Source organism: Ursus arctos, unplaced genomic scaffold, assembly GCF_023065955.2.
Source record: "Ursus arctos isolate Adak ecotype North America unplaced genomic scaffold, UrsArc2.0 scaffold_8, whole genome shotgun sequence".
In the NCBI taxonomy this organism is placed as follows: Eukaryota; Metazoa; Chordata; class Mammalia; order Carnivora; family Ursidae; genus Ursus; species Ursus arctos.
Genome location: NW_026623100.1, coordinates 10,656,762 through 10,672,269, shown reverse-complemented (window position 1 = coordinate 10,672,269; position 15,508 = coordinate 10,656,762). Strand labels below are relative to the sequence as shown.

At 48.5% G+C, this 15,508-nt stretch overlaps 1 protein-coding gene across 1 annotated transcript in view; it reads right to left on the bottom strand.

Annotated features, from left to right (window-relative positions):
* Positions 1–2,557: 2,557 nt before the first annotated feature.
* The window catches only part of CRACDL (CRACD like), a 126,260-nt gene continuing 113,309 nt past the window's right edge, over positions 2,558–15,508 (bottom strand). The window contains exons 8-10 of the mRNA XM_057309310.1: positions 5,389–5,561; positions 4,233–4,377; positions 2,558–3,386 (exon numbers count right to left, since the gene is read on the bottom strand). Coding sequence (XP_057165293.1) covers positions 3,244–3,386; positions 4,233–4,377; positions 5,389–5,561 — 461 coding nt within the window. The 3' untranslated portion in view covers positions 2,558–3,243. The remainder of the gene's footprint in view (positions 3,387–4,232; positions 4,378–5,388; positions 5,562–15,508) is intronic.

Sequence of the window (15,508 nt, the reverse complement as noted above, 5' to 3'; positions counted from 1 at the left end):
ACCACCCACTCTCAAATAAACTTTTCTGCCACAACAAAGTCCCTCTGTTTTAAGCTCGCCATTGCAGGTATTGCTGTTTTCCCGTGTTTTTCTCATGTTTCATGTCTATTTATTAGTGCCCACCCCCCACCCCCAGCTAGAATGCCTATTATCCATTTGCTTACCAGTGTGCCACCCCGGTCAAGTGCCTGCACAGAACTGTCAACAGAATGAATGAATGAATGAATGAATGAATGAACGAAAACATCTCATAGTTCATGTAGGTACTCATGATTAAAAATTACAAAAGAACCCTCATACTTTCTCCAGTCCTTCTTGGGAACTGAAGGATAAGGGTGAATGTAGCCACCCAGGGAAGCATCATGAGGTACATGCTTGTCTCCAGGACACATGTCTTAGTCTGTTAGGGCTGCCATAAACTGGATTGTTTATAAACAACAAACATTTCTTTCTCACGGTTCTGGATGGAGGCTGGAAGTCCAAGATCAAGCCGCTGGCAGATCCAGTGTCTGATGAGAGCCATCTTCTTGGTTCACAGAGAGCCGTCTTATTGCTGTGTCCTCACATACTGGAAAGAGCAGGGAGATCTCTGGGAACTCTTTTATAAGGGCACTAATCCCATTCATGAAGGATCCACCCTTAAGATTTAATCACCTCCCAAAAGGCCCCACCTCCTGATACCATCATACTGGGTGTTAGGATTTAACACGAATTTTTTCAGGAGACACAAACATTCAGTAGCCACATAAGGGCCCTTAAGGTCAAGTTCAGGGCTTTCTTGTCTATATTATGTTTTCGAGGACATAGATTCACCTCCATGCTAATGCTTTTTAAAAATGGGGTCATCATTGAAGGGTAGTATTGAAAGGCTGGAGTCAATTACCAGGTGCTCACCTGTTGTGAGATCTTGGACAGGAGACCTTAACCTCGGGGCGCCTGGGTGGCACAGTGGTTAAGCGTCTGCCTTCGGCTCAGGGCGTGATCCTGGTGTTATGGGATCGAGCCCCACATCAGGCTCCTCCGCTATGAACCTGCTTCTTCCTCTCCCACTCCCCCTGCTTGTGTTCCCTCTCTCGCTGGCTGTCTCTATCTCTGTCAAATAAATAAAATAAAATCTTTTAAAAAAAAAAAAGGAGACCTTAACCTTAATGTGCCTCAGTTTCCTTATCTGTAAAGTGGAGATAAGTACTTACTCCCAAAGGATTGTGGACAGAATTACAAATAATACGTATGATGCACTCAGAGCAGGGCCTGGCACACAGGAGACACTCAGTAATTGTTCCCTGTTTCTTCTCAGAAAAACCAAGCTTGGCAATTCCCTGCAGACTTGGACCATCACCATTGCCACTCTAGACTTCATCCAGCATCTCCAAATTTTGGCCACTGTCTCAGCTTCTCCTGTGATTGCAGAAAATCACAACCTTCATGCGTGGGGGTGGCAGATACAGGGCCATCCTCCCGTGAATTCTCCCAGTGTCTTAAAAATCTATACTCTTCTAACTTACCAGGTGCCAGAGAGCATGAAATCATGTCCTGAAATACACAGAGAATACCAACCTCTATTTGAATAAACTGAACCAAGTACTTTTGATCTTATGGTCAAATCTACGGCCTCAAAATGGTTCATCTGAACTGTTCTGCTAATAAGGGAAATGGTGGTTTAGGATATTAACAGCCAACAAAATTTTTTTTTCGAGTTAAAATTATTTATGTCTAAGCTGTTGGAGCAATTCTAGGTGGACAGAGTTCTTGTTTAGAGCACATTTACCGTGGCATTCAGTATTGATGTTCTCTAAGAGAATGAAATTAATAAATCAATCTGGTTAGGAAAAAAAAGAGCTGTCCAGGGACTTTCTCAATAAAGGCAGGCTCGATCAAGTTCTAGTTCATCAAGATTAAGTGTAGTTCTAACAGCTAGGAAACTAATTATTCATGAGAATAGGAAATATAATAAAAGTAGAACTCAGGGTATCTAAAATCAAATTATAATATCTATAAAGGCTTACTGATTTGGGTGGCTACGTGCTCCCAGCTGTACATATTCCTATGAAGATTAGCTGGTTCAAAGGAAAAAATTGGAATTGTTTTTAAAAATAGAGGTATTATATAACTGAGACACAATTCTGAGATCCTAAATATATGCTCTTCCTCTGCTGGCTTCTCCACTTTCTACATTCATGGGTCATCCTGGCTAATACACTGATAACCTAGTTTTCAATAGAAATGTGCACGTTAGATTAATTTGATGCTAAAGAATTACTACTTTTTAGAAATTTTATATTTTTAAGATGTTGCACCAAGTAGATGAAAACAGGAAAAAAAAAACCTACATTATCTTCTGATTTCCAAAAATAAACACTGAAATTTTAATGGAAAAAAGAATCTCAAAAAACCCTAAATCAACCCAACTGAGAATCTGAATTTTACACACACACACACACACACACACACACACACACACACACACACACTGAAACTCTATACACCGCATTTCACTCAGCACTGGAGGACATTCTCTAAGCTTCAGTAGAAAGGACATTCACACATATGACAGAGGCATGTTTGAAACCTTTTATTGAACAGGCAATGCATTGTGCAATGGTCAAGGACACAGACGCCTTGTGGAAAAGTTTAAAAATTATTTTTGGAAACAGTCTGTGAATTGACGAACCCGGCTATGCTCCTTCCACTCCTTCTCAGAGTGACTATCTTCAGGAAGACGGTTTTATAGCTGCTCTTGGAAACGGCATCCCTGTTTTACCAAAAATGTCATGCCTAAGAGTAAACATGAAAGGAGAAGACGGGATCCACAGGCAAGACGAGAACCAGAGACACGGGTTGATCTCGGGTGGAAGCACAGACACACGTTCTCCCGGAAGACCTTCTCCGCTGACCTTGCAGGCGCTTCTCACTCAGGCTCATGGTTCACTTCCGCTCTCTTCCTGTCCGAGCCCTCTTGATCAAGGCAACTCTCAAAGACTCACATTCATACCTTTGGGCACAGGGCCTTGTTCCCGGCCCTTTTCAATGGTGTTCTTGTTTTAGGGCACCTCTGGCCCAGGATTGTGGCTGTGTGTCTGTCTTTGTTGGCCTGGTTCCTTCCTCTTCCCCAAGCTTGCTCTCCCCTAACATGATGATAAAATCACTCTTCAGTTTCACAGTTTGTTTGCCTTGATTTACTGGCCGTTTCTGACTCAGTGACCCGTCAAGGTAGTGGACATTCTGCAGCAGCAGGCTGTCAGCCTATTTTATAATTTGGGGCATGTCACTCCACGCTTGAGATTTCTTTCTGGCAAGTTCCATCCAGGATGGCTGATCTACACTGGCATAACTGGCTCTCTTCAGCTGATGCAACTCTTTCTCCGTCATCACTGCAGACTGAGCTGCTGGAAAGAAGACAAAACAAACAGAAACATGAGAAATGAGTTTGGATTTCCACTTAAGCCTCTTGTGTTTCTTTAAAATATACGTCAAGGTCTTAACTGTGGTCTCAGACATAAAATCCACTAATGCGTAAACATGTAAAGAAGATTTAGGCGTAGAATAATTTATGTCATAAAAAGACTTCAGAACAGCAGGCTCGAAAACGGTTCCAGCAAAGCAGCGAGGTGAGAGAAACTTTCAGAATAAAACTGCGGGAGCTCTGGAGATTGGTTTGCACCACAGTGTGAATGTTCTAACACTGCCAGACTGTATGCTGAAGAACGGCTAGGATGGTAAATTTCGTTGTATGTATTTTACCACAGTGAAAAATAAATTTAAAAATAATGGATACACGTGACAACAGAGATGGATCTCGAAAACACTATGCTTGGTGAAAAAAGCCAGATACAAAAGCACACATATTTTATGACTCCGTTTATGAGAAATGTCCCCAAAAGACAAGTAATATGGAGACAGAAAGTAGATTAGTGGTTGCCTAGCCCTGGGCTGGGAGCAGTGAATGACTGTAAATGGGCATGAGGTTTCTTTTCAGGGTGAGAAAGTGTTCTAAAATTGGACCGTGACGGTAGTACAAGTCGGTAAATATATTCTCGTTGTCAATATATATTCGCTGAACTGTACACTTAAAACAGGTGAGTTTTATGGCACCTAAATGACATGTCAGTAAAAGCTGTTCAAAAACATCAATGTGGCAAAATAATTCGGAAAAAGAAAAGAAAATGGAAAGAGGCAGGACCAATCCCGGAAACGTATTTCACCGTGTTTGGTACAGCTTGCAGGCTCCATACCCAGGTTCTGATGGGACAACGAGATTCCTCTTTGCAGCCCCTCCTGGAGGCAGAGCTTGGTCCCCTGCCTCCGGTCCACAGTGGGCTTGGCAGGAGCCACCAGGAAAGACTTGCTGCGGACGAAGTCGGCTTGCTTCACGGGCTCCTATTAAGACACAAGAGAGACGCACGCTGTTTGGTCACCCGAGATTCCCACAGAGGCAAACAGAACCGAAGGCAATGGGCTACGACATTTCTGTGCAGAGATGAGTCGTGCCACTGGTACTTTCTTGGCAGAGCTCTGCTTTGTGCCCTTGCTGAGAGGGGCCTTTAGAGTGGCAGACTTGAGTTAGCGTGCGGCCTGGTGTTTGGCCCACACAGACATCATGGCTTCTGCCCTGTTCCCACACCTGGCCTCAGCCCCACAGGCTAGATGGCAGGGATTCCATTTCAACGTCAAGGTGAACTGTGTTTGGAAACAGTTTTGAGGTTTTTAACACCCGGTATGAACGTCAAAGCCCAAATCAAGATGACTGGTTAATATTTGCTTCATAAATTCCCGTGGCCTGCATGAAGGTTTTCAAGGGGAGGTATGACGGAGGTTTTGGTTCAGATGAAGGGAAGCAGGTCCTACTGCAGGCTCAGGCTCGTTTCCTCACACGGCTGAAGCATGCTTATGGGTTTATCATGGTGGCTATCAGGGGGATACAAAAGCTGTGGGTCTCATCCTGCTTCCACGCATAGTTGCTTGGGTTTGAGAACACTGTTTCAGCCTGGAGCACACAGTGGAAACCCGGGTCCCAGCCCTACAGCCCAAGGTGAGGAATACGGAGCCCCAGCAGGCAGCCAGCACAGCAGCAAAAGCAGGGCTCATCCATCACCGCGCGATGAGCCGAGATGGAGCTGCTGACATGGTCACCACGCTTCTAACGGAGAAGTTATTTTAACCCCGTTCCATTTCTCCAGATGCTGAACTGCGTTGCCTAGGAGGCAGGGAGCAGAGGGCTGTCTCTACCCACTTCTAACAGCCCCGCACACAGAGCGGGCAGGCGTCAGCAATCATCACAGGCGAGGGTCCCTGTGATGACCATTCAGAATGTGTGGGGTGCTAGGCCCCAGCTCTAGCTGGCTGGTCCCTCCTGTACCCACAGAGACAGAAAGCGTTTGCTCTGTGCACCTGGGCTCTCTCGGGCGCCTTGGCTTGCTTTCCTATTTCAGACTTCACGGTGCGGGCCCTGGGCTTGTCTTCCTGGGTTGGGGGCTGGTCCGAGGTCCCTCGGCGCTTCTGCCGAGCGATGGTGATCCAGGGTGGTGCAGGCTGGCCCTCGGCTGCAGCAGGCGGACCCTTCTCTGGGGGTAGAGACACAAGGTTATGCAAAACATCCCAGCCCTGTCCAGTCCCACCTTCTGCTTCTCCCATGCACAGAACACCGCACAGAGGGCAGGAGGGCGGGGTGGGTGAGGGAGGAGGAAAGAGGGCCTGGGAGCCTTTCTGGCGAGACTATTACTTTTCTTTAGGGGACTTGGTTTCCTCACTTAAAGATGCATCTAGTCTGAGCCACAAAATATTAAATACAGCTGTTTCCGTACACACATTTTAAAGCCACCTTCCTCCCACGGAATATTTTCTGGAATGAGATAAAAGTAAGTACATAAATAGATTGGATTTCTTTATTATAAGCCTGTCATTTTGGGCTAGTACATACTACGTGATTCCTGATTTGCTTGGAAGTTTTGTAGACACACAGTTATTCGTTTTTAAAAAAACAGTACCCATAACCTTCCTTTTGCAGAGAGTGACACCAAAACCAGCCACAGCTATTTTCCTCGATGTTCTAGAGAGAAGAAAAATAGTGTCTTCAAAAAACCATAAGGTTTTGTTGAATTCTCTTCCGTGTCCACACTGCTTATCTCTGGAAGGTAATACTGTGGGTTGCTGTCCCTCTTTTCAACTTTTTTTTTTTAAAGATTTTATTTATTTATTTGACAGAGAGAGACAGCCAGCGAGAGAGGGAACACAGGCAGGGGGAGTGGGAGAGGAAGAAGCAGGCTCATAAGAGAGGAGCCCGATGTGGGGCTCCATCCCAGGACTCTGGGATCACACCCTGAGCCGAAGGCAGACGCTTAATGACTGAGTCACCCAGGAGCCCCCTTTTCAACTTTTCTGTATTTTCATATTTTCTATGATGAAAATTTATTACCTTCAGCCACAGAAAAAAGAAGCAAGCTTACTTTCTTCAAGGAAAGCTATGGATTAAACAGAATTAAAATTCTCACAGGTATATCAAAAGTACGCTGAACCCGAAGGTTCCCCACGAGCCTGCCTCCACACAAAGCAAAGACAGAAGGGCATTTCCGTATGCCTGGCCCCTGGCCCCTTCCCACTTTCCCTTCAACATCTCAGTCAGCAAGGGGAGGTCAGGGTCCATGTCGCAGCAATGCATGCAGATGTCTGGAATGAGTTGGCATCATTGTTCTTGGTGGCCTGACATACGCCATTCCTTCCTCTGCCACGATAGGATATTTCTCTATTTGTTCTAGTTTCTGCCTCCAGTTCAGCCTGCAGTCTTTTTCTCTCCGTCCCTGGGTCACCAAGGAAGGGCAGGGGACAGGAGCCACGGCTCTGGAAGCTTCAGTCTCGTGCCAGAGTTGGGAAGGGCCTCTGCCTTCACACACTGACCTGTCCCTGGCCTGGACAGCTGGGAACGGCTCCCGCTCACCTGGGTGCTCCTGGACCCCCACCCCGCTGGTCCCCAGGGAGCCCTGCTCCATCTCTTCCATTCATCCCTTGACCCTTCCTGCCTCTTCAGGCTCTCCCTGGCCGCTGACTTCTTCCTTGCTGCTTTGCAAAGTGCCTGGCTCTCCCACAGCTCGAACGGAACTGTCTCCACTGAGCCTCACCATCCCCTTGAAGCCCCAAGTCCTCTGTTCTCCTCCACCCTCTGCTCCAGTGGCCTCTGCCTGTGTTTCTTCAGCTAATTCCTGACCTGGCCACACCATGAACACTGCTTTCTCCATCCACCGGACCACTGAAACGGTAAATCCCGGGGTCTCCCCGTCCTCCCCCTGCTCTCCCCCTCGCAGCACTGATGGAGCTGCATAACCTTGCTTGGGAGGCCTGTCCTCCGTGGGCGTTCCCTCTCCAGGTCCCTGTCCAGGACTCTTGCTCCTAAACCTGGGAATTCCTCCTTGTTCCTGACCCTTACCCTTCATCTCTTCTTCCCCAAAATGTTCTCTGTTCCATGCTTGATTTTGACAATCAGATGTGCTCAGACTACTTCTGATGTACAATCCTTTCTGTTAGCCGGAGCTCAACATTTCTGCTCTCCTGCTCCTCCTGCCTCCTCCCCTCCTTCCATCTTTCCTGCCCTCTCTCCCTCCCTTCAGAGTTTGCACCGTGCAAGGACTGTGTTAAATGTTAAGGTGGAAAAATAAACCACCAATGATCTGTTCTGTCAAAATCTCCAAGTCTATTGGGAAAGACTGAATACAAATAAGCGACCGTGGTGGAAACTGGAAGACGCTACAGTTTACAAAGTGCTGGCTGGACCCAGGGCCTAACACTGCTACGTGGCAGGTGAGGTGCCAGCTGGGTTGGGACCTGGAGAAAGAACCTCCCAGGCTGAGCAGAGGGGCAAGGAGAGGCCTCCCAGGTGGAGGGGGCAGAAGGCAGAGCCATGGGCAGGCAGGCCATGAGGGGCTGAAGGACCAGGCACAGGCCGACTGAGAAGGGTCTTCTTGGCCTTTTTCCTGTTCACAATGGGGAGCCACGGGGTTTGAATCAAGGGCATGCTCTGGAGGCTGTGTGGAGAGGAAGTCTGATCGAAAAGGGAGGAGAGACTGGGAGGCGAGAAGGGAGGCTGTGGCCACAGTCCAGGTGATGAGGGATTGGACACCCTGTTCCAGAATCATCCCCGTTTGCCCATGAAGGGTCTGCCCAGATGTCGCCTCCTCCATGAAGCCTGCTCTGGTCAGTCTTGCTGAACATGCTCTCCCTTTCCTAATTCTTCTGTGACTCTCTTAAGAGATTTGCCCCGCTGCCTAGTGTTAAATATATCTGCTGGTTCACTGTCTACCTCACTGATCTATGCTTTTGGTCATTAGAACTTCTTATTTATTTAACAGATGCGCTCCAGAGACTATGCACCATGTAGTGTTCTAATATTAGCTCCTTTACGATGTTCTTTTATGTTTTATCTCTTGTCCAGAAGACCCAGTGATTGTCGGGCACACAGGTTCCATGTTTTATAGCAAGTCTGCATTTCTCATCCTTTAATCTCAATCCGTCATTCCAGGGAGTCCTCATGGTCTTTCTGGACTTTAACTTTTTTCTTAAACAGGTGCTTTCCACTTCTTTGATCTTTTCCTCACGCTCAGTGACAGTCGTGCCTCTGCTCTCTCCTGGCCTGAGTGAGATGTCTGGTGGTGCCGTCCTCCCCGCTCTGCCCCACTTGTGCCGGTCAGGAGCCTTTGCCACAACACAGGCAGACTGGAGAGAGGACTTCACTACGGGTTTAAACTCATTACTTCAGTCAACAAAATATTCGGAATAATTCTGTCAAGACTCAGTGTGCACAGAGAGAAAATTTCCATCCCGAGTTTTAAACTGGAGGCTGAGTGGCACCTCCGAGAGCTGTGGCTGGCTCTCCAGCCCCTCAGGTCTGCCTGCGGCCACGGACACATGTGTCACTCTCATCGCAAGGGCACAAGACAGCTCTGATGAATTCCTAGAACCCTATCTGAGCCAAAAAGGGTATTTAAAAAAATCACTGGAAAAGGTTCTGTAGAACATTCCTGGGGGCTGTGCTGATGGAGGCCTACAGCAAGGCTGGGGACCCCAAGGGCAGACAGGCTGGGGGCCCTCTTGGACTAGGCTCAAGGCTGGCATCTCCCTGGACCAGGGGCAAATCCTGTTCTCCTGTCCGGTGTGCTCATGGGAACGGCGGTCTTGTAAACAGTGCAACCAGGTCTGGCTTGGCAAGGGCGGTTCTTCCTTCCTTACAGTGAGAGCGAGCTGGCAGATTTCATCCCAAGCAGGCAAGGGGCACCGGCCTCTGATCTGCCTGTCCGTGCACAGCCGCCTTTCTGACTGTACTGTGTAAGCGTGCACATGCATCCGGGGCTCATGGGCAGATGCAGGGGAGTGAGCGAGCGCTGCACCTGTGCCAGGCCGGGCCAGTGTGGGGTTTAGCGAACTACAATGGCAGCGTCACCAAACCTGGGCCAGGCGTATGGCCCAGATCTTTCACCAGTCATTTCTCTTTTTTGGTTCCTATTTCTTTTGGAAGTAGGTGGCCTTTCTTTGTATTCTGTGCTCTCCCTTTGCCCACTTCCTTCCTTGTCAGGAATGCAAATGGGCCACAAGGACCCTGACAGCCTCTAGACCCTTTCACAGGACGGTCCAGGGCCAGCCTCATGGGTGGAGGACACAGGAGGGGGGGGCGAGATTCCAGACACCGGGAAGGAGGGAGAAAAGCCACCAAGCATCCCACCAGCCTATCATGGCTCAGAGAGGCCCGCGATTCCACCTGGAGCCCATGTAACCCGCAGGAAGTGCCTGTCCCAGGCCAGCCCAGCAGAGCAGCTGGGTGAGCTGCGGCCGAAGGCCCAGGTGGCCACTCTGGTCTGCACCCCTGTTCCCCGCACTTGGCACCACCGCGGGGCATACGCAGTGCGCCATACTCCACAAGGAAGGAGGAGAAGCGAATGAAGACACAGGTAATGTGCAGGATAAGGCAGGTTTCAAAGGCCAGAAAACTCCCTGTGTGGTAGCTCTAACAGCACGAATACTCGGGGTCAAGGTTCAACCATAAAATTGCTTCTGAGATTAAACGTGTTCAAAATGTCATTAATCCCAGGATAATACAGATGTGGCAGCAGATTAAATGAAAGGAGCTGAAAACACTCCTTTGTTTACTCCTTTCTACCTCAACACACAGACAACCTTAATCTTCTGGGGATTTGGCTAAAGGGCTCTGACATCTCAGTTTCTCCTCCCCAAATGACAACAGGTTTTGCAAGCTGTCAAGTATGCTTGGGTTTGCAATGAACAGCCCAGGAACGTTTCTCACACACAGGAAACCATCAATTCACGTCTGTATCTGTGTGATCTCCTTTCCTGAGAGCCTGACAGAGAGGGACTCCCCCAAACACATCTCCCCTGGAAAGGAAGGCAGCAAACTTGACCTGTTGTACAGCAGACGTGGAGTAAAATTTCCGGAAGACGGAATGCTTTAGATGCAGGAAGCTGTGAGAGCCACGAAGCTTGCCCTAAATAACCTAATTTCATAGGAGGGCAACTTTTGGTAGGGAAAAGTCATTTTTGTTCTTTTGAGGATATGATTCCGTCAAAGAGGGAGGCTACGAGTTTATACGCTAGCTTTTCTCCAGATGCCTTCTTCACATGCTGTCGCACCTCAAGGGTTTAGTTCGAAAAGTCCGTCTATTGTTGGAGTGTCCATTTCCACACGCTCTTGCTCTTCAGGTTGGTTCAACAGGCTGTGGTAATGAGGACTGCTTCCTCCCTGGGGCCCGGAAACAGAGCAGCTACTGATGTGGCCCTGGGGCCTCCATGTCTAGGAATAAGGCCTCGGGCTAGCAAGGTGCTTTTGGGCAAATTCCAGAACCTTTCTGTGACTCCATTTCAGTGCAAAATGAGGAAAGGAGCAATGTGTACCTCTCCTGACGTGACTGCAGACTGAACGAGATCATCCACTATCCACGCCTCCTACGTGATCGTGAAGATGTAATGGGACAACCCACGGGAAGCACTCAGCACGGCGTCTGGCACCATGCGAGCTCAAGAGTGCGAGCTGCCCCCGTAGCAGGTGCCGTTGGTATCCTGTTGTTGTGATTCCCACTTGAGACGAGGTGCACACTTTGGTCAAACCCTAGCCAGGACATGATGGAGGCCAGGAAGCCATTTGTCAGTGTCCTCTCCTGTGATAACAACAACAACGACAACAAAGCAAGCACTGAGTTGTCCCCCAGCCTTCTGCTGGGCCAGGTGGCCAGGCTGACTCTTGGTTCCCAAGGACATGGTCCATGATGGTTCATGCAGACTACATCCTGATGTTGTGCGTGTCCTTGTCTCCTCATGAAGCACACCGTAAGGACAGGTGCCTTGTCCTGGTCATCTCCGGGTCTGCAGTGCCCCTCATGGGCTGGGGAGAGTGGAAAGGCCAGCAAGGCCTGAACAAAGCCATGCAGTCTGTGTCATGGAGGAGCTTGGCCTAAGCAACACAGTGCCCACCGGAGCCACTCTCTCTAGAACAGCAAGCAGCCTGTTCCTTCTTGTAGACGCCATGCACTGTGGACAGCCTGCTGGCAGGCAGGCTCTGACGCAGCTACGCACTGCCCAAGATGGCAGCCCAACTGTCATCCATCTTCCCGGGAGCCTACTACATATACCACTCTGAAAATACCCCTCCCCCCGCCAACTCTAAATACAATGGGGAAGAAAACCACACAGTTTTTGGACCCATGTTTGCCATTTTGACCAAGCTATTTGTATACAGGAAGACTTAAAATTAGCCATTCACAAAATCCTCAATGTTACACCATTTCTAGAGAAACCCAATTGGTCCTCTGTGGGGCAGACGACTCTTATCACCTCATTTTGACTTACTGGACAGTTATTTTTTTTTTTTTTCCCTTTTGGTGCCTATTACAATTCTGCCTTGGGTAGTGTTTCTTTTATTCAGAAAGACTTTTGTAATGACCCACTGAGGGGATGAGGCTGGGACTCAGTGGCCTACACCCCATGTGACTGGCAGGACACAGCTGTGAGTCTGGAAGCTGGGAGCTGTCATGAAGACTGTCTTCTGAGTGAGAGGCAATGAGCTGTACAATGTAAACTACCAGGGTTTCCTGCCCTTTAGCTGAGAAAAATAAAGCACATTTCTGCCCTAAGCTAACACACAGCAGGACGGCGGGATTCTTACGCCACTAGAAAATTTAGCATACGCTGCCATTTTTGAAGCCTCAATTTTTAAGAATCTTTTCCCTTTCACAAATGTCTTCCTTGTTTATAAAAGTACACGTGCACATTGTACAAATTCAGAAAGCAGATAAAAGTATAAAGAAGGAGAAGAAAGTTTCCCATAAATCAATAACCCAGGAGAGCTGTGCTAACACTTTGGCACGCTCCTTCGAATCTTTTTCCGTTATGCTGTCATCCTAAAAATACGTATCAACGGCTCATTCCCAGCTTTTCAAAACATTCTTTGTGGAAGGAGAGGCCTGAGTTTATGCTCTGAGATTTCTGGTCTAAACTGCATGCATCATTAACCTCTATCACAACTAGCTGAAGCCAGAACAGTGCCTAGGTGCTCCAATAACAGACCAAACGTCCTCCGTTTCCGTCTCCCCTCCAGGTCCTCTGCCACGGCCCTGGTTTGCTGCAGTGCGGGTGGGATCCTGGACTCTGGGGATACGGGGGGCGTCACGTATGCTGAGGGTTTATGCCGGGCTTCTTAGATGAAAGGTGAGGGTTTGGGTTTTTTGTGTTTTTTTTAAAGCATTTATTGATCGGTTGTCAGTCTCAGCTTATAGAGACGGTGCCTGATTGATACATGCTGGCCAAGTCTGCAGTCGCTCTCACCGGTTCTGTCCATGAGCCAGGCTGGGCGATCTTACAGTAGAACTTGGGCTGTTAATTCTCATATGAACATCTGTCTCAAAACTGTGCGGAGCGTTCGGGCAGTAAGGGCTTTTCAGGGAGCGAGCTCCTGTTCTGAATGATGTGACATGGGGCTGTGTTCACGTCTGCCTCCAAATCAAACTCACTGCCATTCCGTCCGTTCCTCATTCAACCAACACAGTCAGTCCTCGTTGTTTGTGGATTCCGTATTTGCAAAGTCGCCTCCTCACTAAAATGTATTTGTAATGCCCAAACTGGTTCTTGTGACCCTTCCTGGTCATCTGCAGACATGGGCAGAGCAGTGAAAAATTTGAATATCTGGCTGAGCATGGTCCCAGCTGATGCTGAACAAGGGGACTGTTTCTTTCCTGTTTCTGCTCTCATACTATAAACAAATGTCCTTTTCGCGGTAAACTTAGTGCCACATTTTTTGCATTTTTGTGGGGTTTTTTTTAATGATTTTACTGTCTAAAATACCCCCCACATCTACCGCTACAGTGCTGTCCAGTGTTCCCAAGCACAGGAAGACCATGAGGTGCCTCGCGGGGAAAATACGTTTGTCAGACGAACTTCATTCAGGCCTGAGTTCCAGTTTTGCAGGCTGTGAGTTGGACAGTAATTAATCAACAATACATACAATACGGTGTCTTTGAACAGAAACACACATAAAACAAGGTTATGGGCCAATCAGTTGAGAAAGTGCCAGAGGCTCGCTAACTGATTTCTCCTCTATTTCTTCCAGGAGCAGTGGTTCGGTATTCGCTAATTCAGGATTCACGGCAACTTTATGGAGCATAACTACTCTAGATAATGAGAACCAACTGTACCTGATGAGTGCCCGCGAGGCAGCAGGCCGAGACAAGTGCTGAGCCCGCAGACAGGAAGGCTGTTTCTAATCTAACACTTCTCTCCAGGGCACTGCACACAGGCTCCTCTGAAAGAGCAGTCAGCAATAGGGGGATCCCTCGACAGCTACACACGGTCCACCATCCAGGAATGAGTTCCAGAGCCTGCTGGCAGGGGGCACGAGGGGCCCCTGGGGGTACTGGTCTCATTCAGTTTCTTGTCCGGTGTGTTCAGTGTGTGAACATTCATCGAGCTGCGCACATATGATCTGTGCCTTTCTTTGCACGTGTATCAGTCCTCAGTAAAAAGCAGACGAAACAAAACAAAACAGAAACAACCCACAAGAAATACTCTAAGAGAATCAGGACTCACTTGGTGCTTGGATCGCAAGGAAGAAGAGTCCAGTTCCCTGTCCAGATACAGAAACAAGGCAAGTTTGCACCACGGAGCTGTTTCCACACTGCAATTAGGCACGGTTCTCCCAAGGATGTCCCCTCCCTCGTCAGCAGAACCTTCCCATCCTCTTCACATTCCCCCGGCCCTCAGAAGCACCAGGAGGTCCTTGGACCCCTTGCCTTTCCTACTGCTGTCCCCCTCACCCAGCCTATCTCCTCCATTTCCTCTCCGAAATAAGACTCCACGGATCATCAAGGGCAGAGAACATACCTCTCCAAACACTCACTTCACGGCCTCATGGCAAAATGGAGCTCTCAAGAAGGTAACAGCTGTGTCTGGGAGCCTCTTTCCTGGCCACCAGGGCCAAACTGTCCTTACCGCTTTTCCCTACTCCAACGTCAGGAGGCACTGACAGGGTCTCCTCCTCACCCCAGCTCCAGAAACCCATCTTCAGACCTACAGATTTCCTCTCTCACAATCTTTAAGCCCGCACGACAGGGAAAAAAAAAATGCCACCATTGTTTTAAACAGTCCTGGTAGCTTGTTTATATCCTAAGAGGCGAGAGCCTGTGAGGGCCAAGACTGTGCCCTTTTTCCTGGTATCATGGACAGTCTCCATGGAGCATGTCACACTTGCTCACCCACGTGGGGCACATTCGATCAAACAATACTGGTAAGTCTCAGGGCGTCATGGTTTTATAAGTGATTCAGGCCTGGGGAAAGGGTCAATGGAGTCAGAGGGTTTCCCAATGTCAGCATTTATGAGGGTCTGATAACATAGCATATTCCTCAGGGGGGAGTGGTCAGTCCTTGTCCAAGGGCAGGGGTTTACACAGGCCTCCATGGGAGCAATTCATGTGAGTCTTTTCCCCAGTGGGGGCCTGGGGTCTGCTTTGTTTTTCCCCCCTTGTTGTTGTTACAGCACTAGCTATAACTGCTTTAGGGCTCTGTTGTTCATAGGTTAAAAAAATCTGGGAAAAAGCATTTATAAACAAAAATCAATGCATGAATCACATCTGGATTTGGACGGGTGAGGTCGGGAACCTGGTCACGTGCAGGCACATTTATTGGGGACGCCCCAGGCGTAAGATGCGTTGCCAGGCTCTTTGCTTAACTCTAGGCGCAGCTGCCCAGCACTCCACATGGCAAGGCCGACAAACATCCCCAAGCTGTCCAGCCCAATCCCCTCATCTCAAAGTGGTGACACAGGAAGCTGGAGACAGGCTCAAGGACATAAAGTTGTGATACACAAGCTTGGAAGTCCATTTGTTCACCTGCCACTGTGCAATTAAAACAGCTTCTAAGCAGAAGGCAGTGACCAAAGTCCACCTCTGGGCATGGAGACAGCTGTTGTCTGTTCCCTGCCAGGTGACGGAACTAGGACCTTATAAGGATATGGGGACGGAAAGGCGCT